At 47.4% G+C, this 13,494-nt stretch overlaps 1 protein-coding gene across 2 annotated transcripts in view; it reads right to left on the bottom strand.

The window, feature by feature from the left end:
* The window catches only part of TRANK1 (tetratricopeptide repeat and ankyrin repeat containing 1), a 117,614-nt gene that overhangs the window by 75,248 nt on the left and 28,872 nt on the right, over nucleotides 1-13,494 (bottom strand). The window contains exons 1-5 of one of the 2 annotated variants that reach the window (XM_049870678.1): nucleotides 13,238-13,295; nucleotides 12,068-12,113; nucleotides 10,492-10,617; nucleotides 6,391-6,517; nucleotides 3,230-3,380 (exon numbers count right to left, since the gene is read on the bottom strand). In XM_049870678.1, the coding sequence (XP_049726635.1) occupies nucleotides 3,230-3,380; nucleotides 6,391-6,517; nucleotides 10,492-10,617; nucleotides 12,068-12,113; nucleotides 13,238-13,280 (493 nt within the window). In that variant the 5' untranslated portion in view covers nucleotides 13,281-13,295. Of the gene's footprint in view, nucleotides 1-3,229; nucleotides 3,381-6,390; nucleotides 6,518-10,491; nucleotides 10,618-12,067; nucleotides 12,114-13,237; nucleotides 13,296-13,494 lie in introns of those variants that run through there. The other variant, XM_049870679.1, reaches the window with a different exon arrangement.

Below are 13,494 nucleotides of genomic sequence, written 5' to 3'. Positions count from 1 at the left end.
GATCTCCAGGTCTTTCTCCCACAGAGCCGCTGGGTGGGTTTGAACCGCCAACCTTTCAGTTAGCGGCCAAGTGCTTAACCATTGCACCACCAAGGTTCCTTCCCCAATACAGTGTTCTGGTAAGAAGTACCCAGTGCATTGCCTAAGAAGCACTGGTAACTGTCCCCTCTCAGGGTGGGGGAAGAACAGAAATGGCCCAGGTTATCTTAGAGGGTAGTCACCAAGAAGCAGTTGTTTGGGATTCCCATAACTCCAGCCTGGCCCCTATAGAACCCAAAAACCCATTGCCTTTGAGTCAATTCCAACTCATAGCAACCCTGTAGGACAGAGTAGAACGGCCCCCACAGGGTTTCTAAGGCAGCGCCTGGTGGATTCGAACTACCGACCTTTTGGTTAGCGGATGTAGCTCTTAACCACTATGCCACCAGGGTTTCAACCTATAGAACAGTGACTCTTAAAAGATGCAGAGAAGACAGGGAGGACATGGAGGGAATGGGCTGAGCCTGCCGGTTAGGAGGAAAAGTGGCCAGCTTCGGTCACTGTCATCAAAGGGCTGACTGGACAGCTGTGACCCGTTGGCACCTTTCTGGAGCCCTTCCGTTTCTCTGTCCAGGGGACACGGCTGTGCCCACTTATACCTCTTCCCCTTGCCTGTTGCTCACACTCACTCTCTGTGCCAAACTTGTCAGAACCTGGAGGGTTCTGTCCACAGACCACAATAGCAATGGGAACAGCTGAGTCCATTGTCAGCGGCGATCTCCCCAACTCTAAAAGCCAAAAAACATTTTACAGCAACTCTAACGTGATCCACTTTTTCACATTCTAACAGCTCTGAAACCAGGGCATGTCCTACAATCAATGTCTCTCGTTAACCAGCTGCTGTCAAGTCGATGCCAACTCACAGAGACCGCATGTGTGTCAGAGTAGAACTGTTCCGTAGGGTTGTCAATGGCTGACTTCAGACGCGGATTGCCAGGCCTCTCTTCTGAGGCACCGCTGGGTGGACTCGAACTGCCAACCTTTAGTTTACCAGCCGAGCTCATTAGTTGTTTGCACCACCCAGGGGCTCCTGTCTCTCAGTGGCAGAACATAAATTAATGGGAAATCTTAAATCAGACTGTCATGGATTGAACTGTGTCCTCCAAAAATATCTGTCAACTTAGCTGGGCCATCAGTCCCAGTGTTGTGTGACTGCCCACCATTTTATGTGATTTCCCTGTGTGTTGTAAATCCTATCCTGTGACGTAATAAGATGGAGTAGCAGCAGTTACATTGATGGGGTCTTAAGGTTAGGTGGTGTCTTAAGCTAATCTCTTTTTTTTTGGTTATCGGTCAAACACTTAACCACTGCACCACCGGGGCTCCTCCTTTGTCACTGACAAGGAGTATATTACATTGTACTTTGCCATCTTCAGGTTTTGCCTAATCCAGGCTGCAGACAAAGCCACTCACGGGCCAGATCGCTAGAGTAACGATCTGATGCAGCAGGGGGTCACACTCGTAGGCTGAGTGCCCCGGTCCTCTGCTGATACGCTACGAGGCAGCAGGTATCCATTATCAGCCTTCACAGAACGCTCCGTCTGACCTTCCAGGCGATTTTCTAACAAACAAGAATATTCTCTCAACGTACTAGAGAAACATATGCAGAAATCACATAAAACATGTAGTATAAATAGGGAGGAGCCCTGGTGGCACAGTGGTTAAGCGCTCGGCTGCTAACCAAAAGTTCGGCAGTTCCAACCCGCCAGCCGCTCCATGGAAGAAAGATGTGGCAGTCTGCTTCCACAAAGATTTACAGCCTTGGAAACCCTGTGGGGCAGCTGTACTCTGCCCTATAGGGTTGCTATGAGTCAGAACAGACTTGACGGCCATGTGTTTTTTGTTTTTGGTATCAGTAGGGAAATCTCTATGAACAGCATCATCCAAAAACTTAAGGGGTCTGAAACAAAATTGGGAAAGCTTTAATTAAGTAATTTATGCAAAAGAACTTAGTGATTTTTACAAAGGCATCAGCCACGAAATTTTCCAAAATGTTTTCTTATGTGCAAAGCAATCTTATTTAAACTACATAAATTAGCCACAAAGAAACACCCTGAAATTATCTCCCCAGGAGTCCGAGTCCCACAGTTGGCCATTTAAATAAAATAAATCCAAAAAAATGTCAAGCCCGTTGTTGTCAAGTGGATTCCAACTCGTGGCAAGCCCACGTGTTGCAAACCAGAATTGTGTTCCACACGGTTTTCAAGGCTGGGACCTTTCAAAGTAGAGCATCAGGCCTTTCTTCCAAGGTGCCACTGGGTGAATGCAAACCTGCAACTTTTCAGTTAGCAGCTGAGCTCGTGAACCGTTTGCTCCACCAAGGGAGCCATCACAAATAAAATAACAAGGACTTAAAAAAATAAAGTTTCCCACTTCAAAGGCTAGAGTAGCAGGGACGGGGTTCTGGGGACTATGGTTTCAGGTGACATCTAGGTCAACTGGCGTATCAAAAGGTATTAAGAAAATGTTCTGCAAGCCCCTTAGGTGAGAGGCGTCTGGGGTCTTAAACGCTAGCAAGCGGCCATCTAAGATGCATCAATTGGTCTCAACCTACCTGGAGCAAAGGAGAATGAAGAACACCAAAGACATATGGTAAAGATGAACCCAAGAGACAGAAAGGGCCACATAAACCAGAGACTCCATCAGCCTGAGACCGGAAGAACTAGATGGTGCCCAGCTACCACCGATCACTGCCCTGACAGAGAACACAACAGAGAACCCCTCATGGAGCAGGAGAACAGTGGGATGCAGATCTCAAATTCTTGTAAAAAGACCAGGCTTAATGGTCTGACTAAGACTGGAGGGACCCTGACAGTCATGGTACCCAGACCCGTTGTTAGCCCAAGATTGGAACCATTTCCGGAACCAACTCTCCAGACAGGGACTGGACTGGACTGTAAGATAAACAACGATACCGGTGAGGAGTGAGCTTCTTGACTCAAGTAGACACGTGAGACTGTGGGCAACTCCTGTCTGGAGGGGAGATAAGAAAGAAGAGGGGGACAGGGCTAGTTGAATGGACACAGGGAATACAGGATGGAGGGGAGGAATGTACTGTCTCATTAGAGGGAGAGCAGCTGGGAGTACATAGCAAGGTGTGTATAACTTTTTGTATGAGAGGCTGACTCGATTTGTAAACTGTCACCTAAAGCACAATAAATAAATAAATGTTTCCGCAGTTCCAACTTACTGCCCACCACGGTGAAGATTCCGACAAGAAAATCAGCAACCTGTCCTTGGTCTTGGTTGTCCTGAAGAAGTTGCAGACCCTCAAAAAACATGCAAGCGGCTTCAAAAGGCTTGAGCAACTTCAGCGAGGCATAACCAGCTCGGTAGTATCCCTGGAAAGGGAAGACCAGCAAAACTTTAAGACACCCCATCTCTTCTAACATGCTGCTGAAAGAAAAAGCAAGACTGACGATCTGGGAAAATCCAACTCCACGTAAACACGGGTTTCCAACCAGCCCTGGATACGAGGTTGCCACGTTATATTCTGTGCCATGTTCCTCCTGTTATTTTTTAGATGCCTGGAAAATAATCCATTTCAAATCCATGACTTAGACAGCATCTAACATATGACGCAGGGAGAAGGAAGTAGAGCTAGTTCACAAGTCTACGTGTGGTTTCTTCACTCATGTCTCAAATCACTGTTTGGGCGAGGACAGAGGAATGAAAGATTCTATGAATTCAGTGTTCAAGGAAAGAATGAGATGGTCGTGTAAACACAAAAGGTGTTTCCTTCTCCTTTCAGTCCAACTAAACACAATTTCCACTATTTTTTTATGTAAGGGAAAATCACAATGGCAAACGTTGAGACAACCAGACTCCACACTACAGGCAATATACACCAGAAAACCTATACACCAGAAGCAAAGAAAAAAAAAAATTTATTTCTGTAGAGGAAAGAGCATGTAAAGTTACAATGATTAATAGAGGAAAGTGGCTAGTTTGGCCTGTGTACAAACCATGGGATTCTCAAGTAGGAATAAAATGATACTTCCTTACCCACTTTGACCAGGTGAATCAGCATCAGAGATCCACCAAAACCCATTTATTTCTATGATAACAAAAGGTCTACACCGGCAGGGTTCATGAAAAAGAAAAAAAAAGCAAGCATTTAAACATTCCACTTAATACCAAATTTCTGATTAGTAATTGATTTGTTTTCATTGTGATTCGAAGGTCTAAAGACCTCAGATAACAACCAGAAAAGGGGGAGAAGGTTGGCCTTTTTTATCCCACCAGGCAAGTTAGAACAGAATCTGTCATTTCTTCACCTCTCTCAGATTTAAGTTTCAACGTCTTTTATTTTGGAGGGAGAGGGAAGGAGGGGACACCCAGGAGCTCCAGGTGACAGTGGGGGTGTGACCCTAGTTGCTGTGCCATCAAGGCCTGCTGCAGTTTTGGCCACTCGCGAAGGCCCTGGCAGCATCTTCCAGAACCCTCTCAGCCCCTTGGGCCACAGCCACCGCCTCTGCCCATGGACTGGACAGACTTTCCCACCCACATCCCAGGTAAAAGACCAGGAAAATCCCAAAGTGTCTTCAAAGGCAATTCCTTGGGAATGCATTTCCATTTTCAAACCAAGTCGGTAGCTTCCAGGGTAACCACCCTCCCCTGGAAAAGGTCTGGCAAGACAATGCCCACTTGTAATGTTGCTGTTAGTTACCGTTGAACCCATTCCAACTCACGATGACCCAACGTGTGAGAGCAGAACTGCTCCGTTGGGTTTTCAAGGCTGTGGGCTTTTGGAAGCAAATGGCCAGGCCTGTCTTCTGAGGTACCTCTGGGTGGGTTCCAACTGCCACCTTTCAGCTAGTAGTCAAGAACTTAAGCACCTGCGCCACCCAGGGACTCCACCTGTAATGGGAAGAGGAAGGGGAGGAGCGGCCAGCAGATCCCTTCGACCCCGTGGGATTTGGGTATTTTACATTTTACTAAACATCCAAACCCCTCGGGGTTGGATGGGTCTGCTGGCGGCCCCTCCCGCTTCCTCCTTCCATCTTGTTCTGTTTCTAGCAGTCGTACACAAAATGTAAACGGCTAAAAATATCCGGGGGTCCCTGGGTGGCACAAATGCTGGACTATTAACTGCAAGGTTGGCAGTTCAAACCCATTCAGATGCTCTTCGGGAGTAAAGGCTGGCGATCTGCTTCTGAACAGTCGCAGCCTTGAGAACCCTGTGGAGTGCAGCTCTACTCCGCACACGTGAGGTCGCCAGGGGTCGGAATCAACCCAACGGCAGCTAACAACAACAAAACATACCTGGGTCTATTTCCTGTTTCCAGCCATGTGAGGAACTATGATGACGATGATAAAAATTCCTATTTATTGAGCACCAACAGCTTTACTTAATGTCTCCTTAATCCTCGAGGCAATGCTAAGATAAAGGTATTATCCCACTTCGCAGTTAAGGAAATTAAAACTTAGAAAGAGAAATGAACTTGTCCAAGCTGCTGGAACAAGTACATAGACAGTAAGGCCCACGCTTTTCCCACTTTACCATGAAGCCCCTGTACAAACTGTCTCTACCACCTTAATTCTCTGTTGCTCCTTTGGAGTCAGGATTGCTACGTAATTTAACTCCTCACCTTTCTGTGCCTGCTCTTCCCTTCCCCAGCGTGACTGTGAATCACTCAAGAGCAGGAATGAGGTTTTCTGTTCCTTCTGTTTGCCTCTGAGATACCAAGAATGGTAACGATGCCTTGCAGAATGGCTAAACCCATTGCCAATGAGTCAATTCCAACTCATAGCGACCCTACAGGACGGAGTAGAACAACTGCCGCATAGGCTTTCCAAGGACTGGCTGGTGGATTCGAACTCCCAACCTTTTGGTTAGCAGCCGAGCTATTAACCACCGTACCACCAGGGTGGGTACTCAGGGCATTGTAGCTGAAAAAACTCATCAAATAATTGTTTACTGACCTTTACTGGCGAACTTCAAGGGTCTTATTTCTACTGTAAGAAACGTTTTCTGAAGGATGGGTGTCATGGCACCCACCAGCTTCCATTTGAAATAAAGCTGTGCTAAGATGGAATGTACGAACAGCAAAAAACATGAGCAGTCTATGAGTTTTGGCATGACTCCATCATGGCAGAACAGGCTAACGCTCCAATAGGAGCCAAGAGCCCAGTCCTGCTCTCCTCCTACACGTGAATTTCTCGGCTCGGCCAACGTCATTTTTTCTCTTCTCCAGGCAACACTCACGTGGCCTTAAGAGCAGCTGTCTAAAATGCAAAATGAGTTGAATGAGAAGCTCTCCTAGCATTTTTACCTTAAAAATAAGGAAAGGAGGCAGGTGAAGAGACAGGAGATGGCAGCCTCCGACCCCAGCTGCCGCCGTGACGTACCTTCACATAGGTTGGATCGAACTGGAGGCTTTTCTCGGCAGAGACAAACGCCTCTTTCCACTTCCCAAGGCTGTAAAACGCATTGGATCTGTTACACAGCAGCACGGCCAGGTCCCTCGTGGGAGTCCTGTGAGAAACAACAGGTGGCCTGTAACCTCGTCATTCTGCAAATGCAGAAAACAATCTTCGACGGTCACCATTCTGGTGCTGGCTGCTGCCATTACTTTTTGAAGGGCGTTTCTGCAGTAAATCTCTCAATTTTGCCCTTCAGATGTGACCCAAGAGGCCCCTGGAAAGCCTGCAACATTCGCAATGTACAAATCTGCCCTTCCTCACTCCCAATTCCTCAGCTCCTACCGTTTAACAACAAACACTATCAACACTTTGCTTCCATGCCCCACTGACCCCCATGGATCTTTGTTCTTTAGAGACCCCTGGAGAGCACGATGCTAAAACGGCAACTGGCCTAAGGATGAGTGCGGGGCCGTTAATTGCTTTTGCGTGTGGCCTTTCTAGCCATCTTGTAACTCCCACCCAGCTGATTGGATGGGGCTGTGCAAATAAGATAATTGTGTCCCGCCAAGGGGACTGGTCAGTTTTGCCTTAGAAGAGAGCCAATACCAGAGCAGAGAGGAAAGCCCACCACCACTAAAGAAGGAGAGACCCATAGCAGAGATCTGCAGGAGACAGTGCAGTGGGCTTCCAGCCCACGGAGCAAGAAAGCTGAGTGCCTTTGGGCAGAGACTGAGGGCCAAGGAGAAGTCTACGCCTGACCCACAAATTTGGGACTTGCCAGCGTCCACAGCCAGTAAGCCATTACCTTTAAATGGTCCGTGAGTCCTGTGAGACGTTGCAGCTACTTACGGAAACCAAAGCAAGGAGGGAGAGTGCTGAGGGGAGAGGGAGCAGTTGATGTTAGAGATGATGGAGTAGACAGCAGCTTGGAGAGGTTAGACATTTGGGACGTCTTTAATCTCCGCCCCATAGGAACCAGATTTGTGCTGATCCTTATAAAAAATTATTCATTTAATGGGGAACATGGGAGTTCCCACTGAGTCTTAGCAGAGCCCAGACATGGCATGAACCGCTGCACACGCACGTCCGTGCTGAACAAACACAGCGTTTACCATAGGAAAGGTCCAGTGCTCTTTCGGAGCATAAGATCACACCACTCCACGGACCTCCAGCGACAGGCACGGGATGAGGACTGCTCTGTCACACTGGCAGGTCCACCCCAACATTCATAGGACCGGGGCCAGAGTGCAAACGGAGGCCCATGGGCAACTTGATTAATCTGCACTGTCCAACACAGGAGCCGCTAGCCACAGGCAGCTACTTAAATTTTAATCAATTAAAACGAAATAAAATTTAAAATGCACTTCCCATTGTATTAGCTACACGTCAAGTGCTCAATAGCCATGTTCCACACTATAAAACATTTCCATCATCACAGAAAGTCCTATCAGGCAGTGCTGGCCTAAATATTTGAAGCGAGCACTACACATGCTACTTATTTACGGAAGGTAAGTGTGTTGTCCTGAGTGAGGCGCTCTGAGCCCATCTCTGAGACAGTTCCCATGGGAACCAGGAGGGGACAGAATAAAAGAACTATAGGCCCAGGCCAATAACTCACACTGAACCGGGAGCTCTGGTGGTGTAGTGGTTAAGTGCTCAGCTGCTAACCAGAAGGCTGGCAGTTCGAATCCACCAGCCACTCCTTGGAAACCCTATGAGGTAGTTCTGCTCTGTCCTGCAGGGTCACTGTCAATCAGAATCGACTCAACAACAATGAGTTTGGCTTGGTTTTAAGTTCAACTAGACTATAGGCAACAAGGCGTGGTAGGAAGTAGGAGACGGGAGCCATGTTTCAGTAACTTGGTGCTGTTTCTCAGTACAAGTATGAGCTCCACATACCTCACAGATGCCAACTTCCACTTCCTCTACTACAGAAGTTTCCAAAGTATGACCTGAGGGCTCCTGGGAGTCCCCAAGACCATTTCAGGTCATGCACAAGGTCAAAACTATTTTTACACTTGTAGTAGACTGAATAATTCCCCCCAAATATGCCCACAACCTAATCCCCTGAAACCGTGAATGTTACTTTTTATGGCAAATGGGACTTGGAAGGTGTGATGGAGTTAAGGACCTTGAGCTGGGAGGATGAGCCAGGATGATAAGGTAATCACAAGGGTCCTTCCAATAGGGAGGCAGAGGGACTCAGCACCACAGAAGAGGGGGAGGCAAAAGGACAGTGGAAGCAGAGCCTGGAGTGAGGCAGGCACTTAGATGGAGGGCAGGGCCACAAGCCAAGGAATACAAGCAGACACTAGCCAAAAAAACTAAACTGCCGTCGAGTGATTCCGACTCATAGAGACCCTACAGGGCAGAGTAGAACTGCCCCACAGGGTTTCCAAGTAGCGGCTGGTGGATTTGAACTGCCGACCTTTTGGTTAGCAGCCGACCTCTTAAACACTGCGCTACCAGGGCTCCAAGCAGCCCCTAGGAGCTGAAAAAAGCAATGAAATGAATTCTTCCCTAGAGCCTCCAGCAGCAGCACAGCCCTATGGACAGCTTGATTTTAGCTCAGTGAGACTAATTTCAGACATCTGACCTCTAGGACTGCAAAATAATAAACTGGTGCTGTTTTAACCACTAAATGTGTTGGTGATTTGTTACAGGGAAAACAGGGTACTCATACAGATATACAGACACAGTGCGCCTTTTCAGACTCGTTCTCATCCAGGTGTACGGGGGAGCTTCCCAGAGCCTACACGGCGTGTGATATCACGAAAGACGGAGTACAGTGCGGACGCAGAGGGGAAAAGCCAGCTGCCTTCTGTTGAAGCAGACATTAATTGGAGAGGTTTGTAAAAACCAACGTGACGCCCCTCTTCTCGCTCAATGTTTTGACTGGGAAGACTGAGTTATTTTTCATAAAAATGTGTTACTGGACTCTAGACTTCCTGGAGCCATGGAGGGTGGAGGAACCCCTGAAACTACTGCCCTGAGATAATCTTTAAGCCTTAAACCAAAAATATCCCCTGAAATCATCTTAGAACCAAACAACAGTTTAGCTTAACTAGTAAAAAAAGGTCTGCCTCGAGCATTATGCTCTTTTAAGAACTATCTATATGGGATCAGACTGACAACAGCAACTCAAAAGATGAGATAGGACCCTGAGGGGCAGTGAGTTCATATTAATGAGGGAGGAACAACTCAGAAAAGGAGGGTGAGAATGGCTGCACAACTCAAAGAATGTAATCAGTGTCACTAAATTGTACCCATAGAAACTGTTGAATTGGTGTATGTTTTGCTGTGTGTCTTCTCAACAACAACATAAATAAGATCTAGGAAAAAAATTTCTTACTTATGTTAACATGGAATGGGCTTATTACTGATATTTTTAAATAAATTAATAGATACATATTAAAAAGTGTTCTCAGCTTTAAGTTCCAGTGTAGGCTACGTTGATAGCTCCAACCAAATAAGTATGAAGCAAAGCTCTTTAGGGTCCTCAATAATTTTTAAAAGTGTAAAGGGGTCCAAAAAACACCAAAAGGTTTAAGAACGCCTACTCGACTGAAAGCTAGAAGGGCGGGGGACATGAGGTGGTCCTCACTGCCCAGGTGATGACACCTGTGTGGGGGGAGTGGCGTGGATTGTCAAGAAGATGGGTGAACGGCAGCAAGGAGATGTGAGGACTTCAGCCACCCAGGAACCCTGGTCAGCAGCCAGACAGAGGGGGAGGCTTTGTTATGTTTGTCAACGGACCTGTTTCACTTTCTATTTCCCTTCTCACACTGATCCTCCCCGCTCAGTGCCCGCGCTCCCAATTCATGAAAGACAAATAGGAAGTGAGAGGGAGAAAGGAAACAGAAACCAGCCCAGGCGATGAGAAATGAAACGTAAGCAACACTTTAAAAAAAAAACAAACAAACCTGGAGCCGTCGAGTTGATTCCGACCCAGAGCAACCCTACAGGACAGAGTAGAACTGCCCCGCTGTGCCACCAAGGCTCCTTAACCTACGCAACAGAGTCCCCCATCTGCTAAAAAAAAAAAAAAGAAGGTGGGGGGAAATCCAACAACTGACCCCCACTTACCTCCATAAGTGCCGGAGAACCTGGATGGCCTCGTCGTACTTTCTGATGGCCAAAGAGAAGTTTCCATTCCTAAACTCCTGGTTGCCGGACTCCTTCAGCAGCTCGGCGTAACCTGTCACGTCCATCCTGCCAGAGGAGACCAAAAGGCTCGCTGCCAGGCCAGCAGCTGCTCACCCTCACATCTGCAGTGCCCAGATCCTGGGGAGGCAGCTGGCTCACTCCGGCCCCACCCACCCTGGAGGACACACCCCGGCACCACCCCTCGCCCACAGGGACCAGACAGGATGTCTGGCAAGACTACATCTTTCTCAGTTTTTTCCGCCTCAGGGACAACCAGCCCAATTCCATTTATTCAGTCTTTACCTTCTGCTTTACTATCTGCTACGCACTGAGCAAGGCTGTCTCCATGCCTGAGACAACAAAACCTGGCAGGCGGTTTGGGCTGAGTGAGAGAGTGCAGCTGTTGCTATAACTGGTACTATTATCACCCATCACCACAGCCCCTAAGAGGCACTGTCTCCACTGTTTAGGTGAAGACACTCAGGCTCAAAAAAGGTCCAAGTTACTTGCCTAAGGAGCCGCTAAGGAACTCCCTGGTTCTGACCCCAAGTCCACCAAAACCCGAACTCACTGCCGTGGAGTCGATTCTGACTCATGGCGACCCCACAGGGTTTCCAAGGCTATAAATCTTTAGGGAAGCCGACTGCCAGCCACATCTTTCTCCTGCTGCGTGGCTGGTAGGTTCGCACCGCTGGCCTTCTGGTTAGCAGCTGAGCGCTTTAAGGTTCTGACCCCAGAGCCTGCCAATTCCAAGTTTCCACGCTTGCCCACTGTATCACGTCATCTACTGGTACAAACAAAAGCCAGTTTTTACTCCCTTCGGCAGAGGGGCAGGGGAGGGAAGATACAGCTGCGGAGGCCTCAGTATGGAAGAGGCTAGGACACAGAGAAGGAGCCTGGTGGCACAGTGGTTCAGTGCTCAGCTGAAGGACACAGAGACCCAGCCACTGCCTCTCCTCCTCACCCCTTCCCAAAACACTAAAATTTTCCACCTGCACTGCCATTGCCTGCTTACTTGTCTGCCTCCTAAGGGTACTTGCCTCTTTCAGGCCATGGCCCTTCTCTTACTCGTTTTTGTAGCCCAGTGGCCTAACACAAGGAGCCCTGGTGACATAGTGGTTAAAGCGCTCTGCTGCTAACCAAAAGGTCAGCAGTTTGAACCCACCAACTGGTCCTTGGGAGAAAAATGTGGCTGTCTGCTTCCGTAAAGATTTGCAGCCTTGGAAACCCCACAGGGCAGTTCTCCTCTGTTCTACAGGGTTGCTCTGAGTCAGCATCGACCCAAAGGCAGTGGGTTTGGATGGCCCAGCACATAAAAAAAAGTTTTTTTTTTAAACCTAGTTGCCATCAAGGCAGTTCTGACTCATGACAAGCCCACGTGTTTCAGAGTAGAACTGTGTTCCATAGGGTTTTCAGTGCCTGTGATCTCTCAGAAATAGAACACCAGGCCTTTCTTCCAAGACACTGCTGTGTGAACTCACACTGCCAACCTTACGGTTAGTAGTCCAACACTTACCATGTGTACCACCAGGAGGTAGTCAGATACTTGTGGAACGCCAGACCTGGAGAGGACACACGGATTATTGACTTTCTCTAGTTGTGGTGAGGGCAGCTGGAGAAGGGTTTGCTGAAAGAGAAAGACTTGGAAAGCCTCAAGAAGCAACTGCCAAGGAGAGTGAGAAAAGGCGGAAGTCAGAAGAGATGGCCCTTAGGATTGTCATCCTCCCAGGATGGCATTAGGAAAGACAAGGATGTGGGGACAACTCAGGTGTTCATATATGTGGTGTACCTGTGGGTGTCTTGCTGACCCACACAATTCTTGGGTAAATAATTTAATTATTTTTGTCATATCAAATATTTGTTGGGAAGGTTGAAAGAAGGCAGACCCAAGCAAAATCCAAACCCGTTGCCATCAAGTCAACTTCCACTCATGGCAGGCCCTTGTGTTACAGAGTGGGACTGCCCCATGGAGTTTCCTTAGCTATAATCTCTATGGAGACAGACGGCCAGGCCTTTCTCCCGTGGCACCGCTGGGTGGGTTCAAACCGCCAACCTTTCAGTTAGTCGTTGAGTGCAAACCGTTTGTGCCACGCAGAGATCTAAGCATGTACATGTGGTGGCTTATTTTAAACTCATACAAGCTTACTGGGAATGGGGTTTTTGAACCGCACTGCATCCCTCAGGCAGTGACTCCAGAAGGAAGCACACAATTCCTGGATTGCAGCAGTCAGAATGAAAAACTCCACCTGCATTTTCTCATCAAATAATCTTTAAATCGTGTGACTCTCACATCTATACAGGGATGACTGAGGAGAACATGAAAAAATGTAAAGAACTAATTTACTAGGAAATAAAGAGATGTTTCTCTTTCAAATGTAGTCTGCCATTTGTCCAATAAATACTTTTTTAAACTGGCCGTGATCAGACAACTAGAGGGAAAAAAAAAAATTGCTGTAGTAACTGACAAAGGGTTAATACTTCTCCTTTATAAATACCTTTCCCATTGCAAAAAAGGACCAACGCCCTGACCAAAGTGTGCGAAGGCCTTAAACAGGCAGTCGACAAGAGAATAGAAGTAATGGCTGGATATGTGGAGGGAAGATGAAGCAGATGGCCCTCGCTATTATCATATAAATGAAAAATAAAGCAACAAGACATCGCTGGAAAATAATGAAAAGAATGATACCAAAATGTTGAGAGCTTTCATACACTGCGTACGGGGGCAGCATACCACATCACGGATAGACTGAGCCTCACAGATGGTCGCCACTGTGAAAAACCGGAAATAACCCTAAATGTTCCACAATGCATAACCGACAAATCACTTATAGGATATCAGTACGGTAGAACGACATGCAGTTATTTTAAAAATCATATTGTCAAAAAAAATATTTTTTATGATAGAGTAAGTTGGTAAATGAGAAATACAGGCTACTTAAGAAG

Source organism: Elephas maximus, chromosome 27 (assembly GCF_024166365.1).
Source record: "Elephas maximus indicus isolate mEleMax1 chromosome 27, mEleMax1 primary haplotype, whole genome shotgun sequence".
Lineage (NCBI taxonomy): Eukaryota > Metazoa > Chordata > Mammalia > Proboscidea > Elephantidae > Elephas > Elephas maximus.
This window is presented reverse-complemented; position numbering and strand designations above follow the sequence as displayed.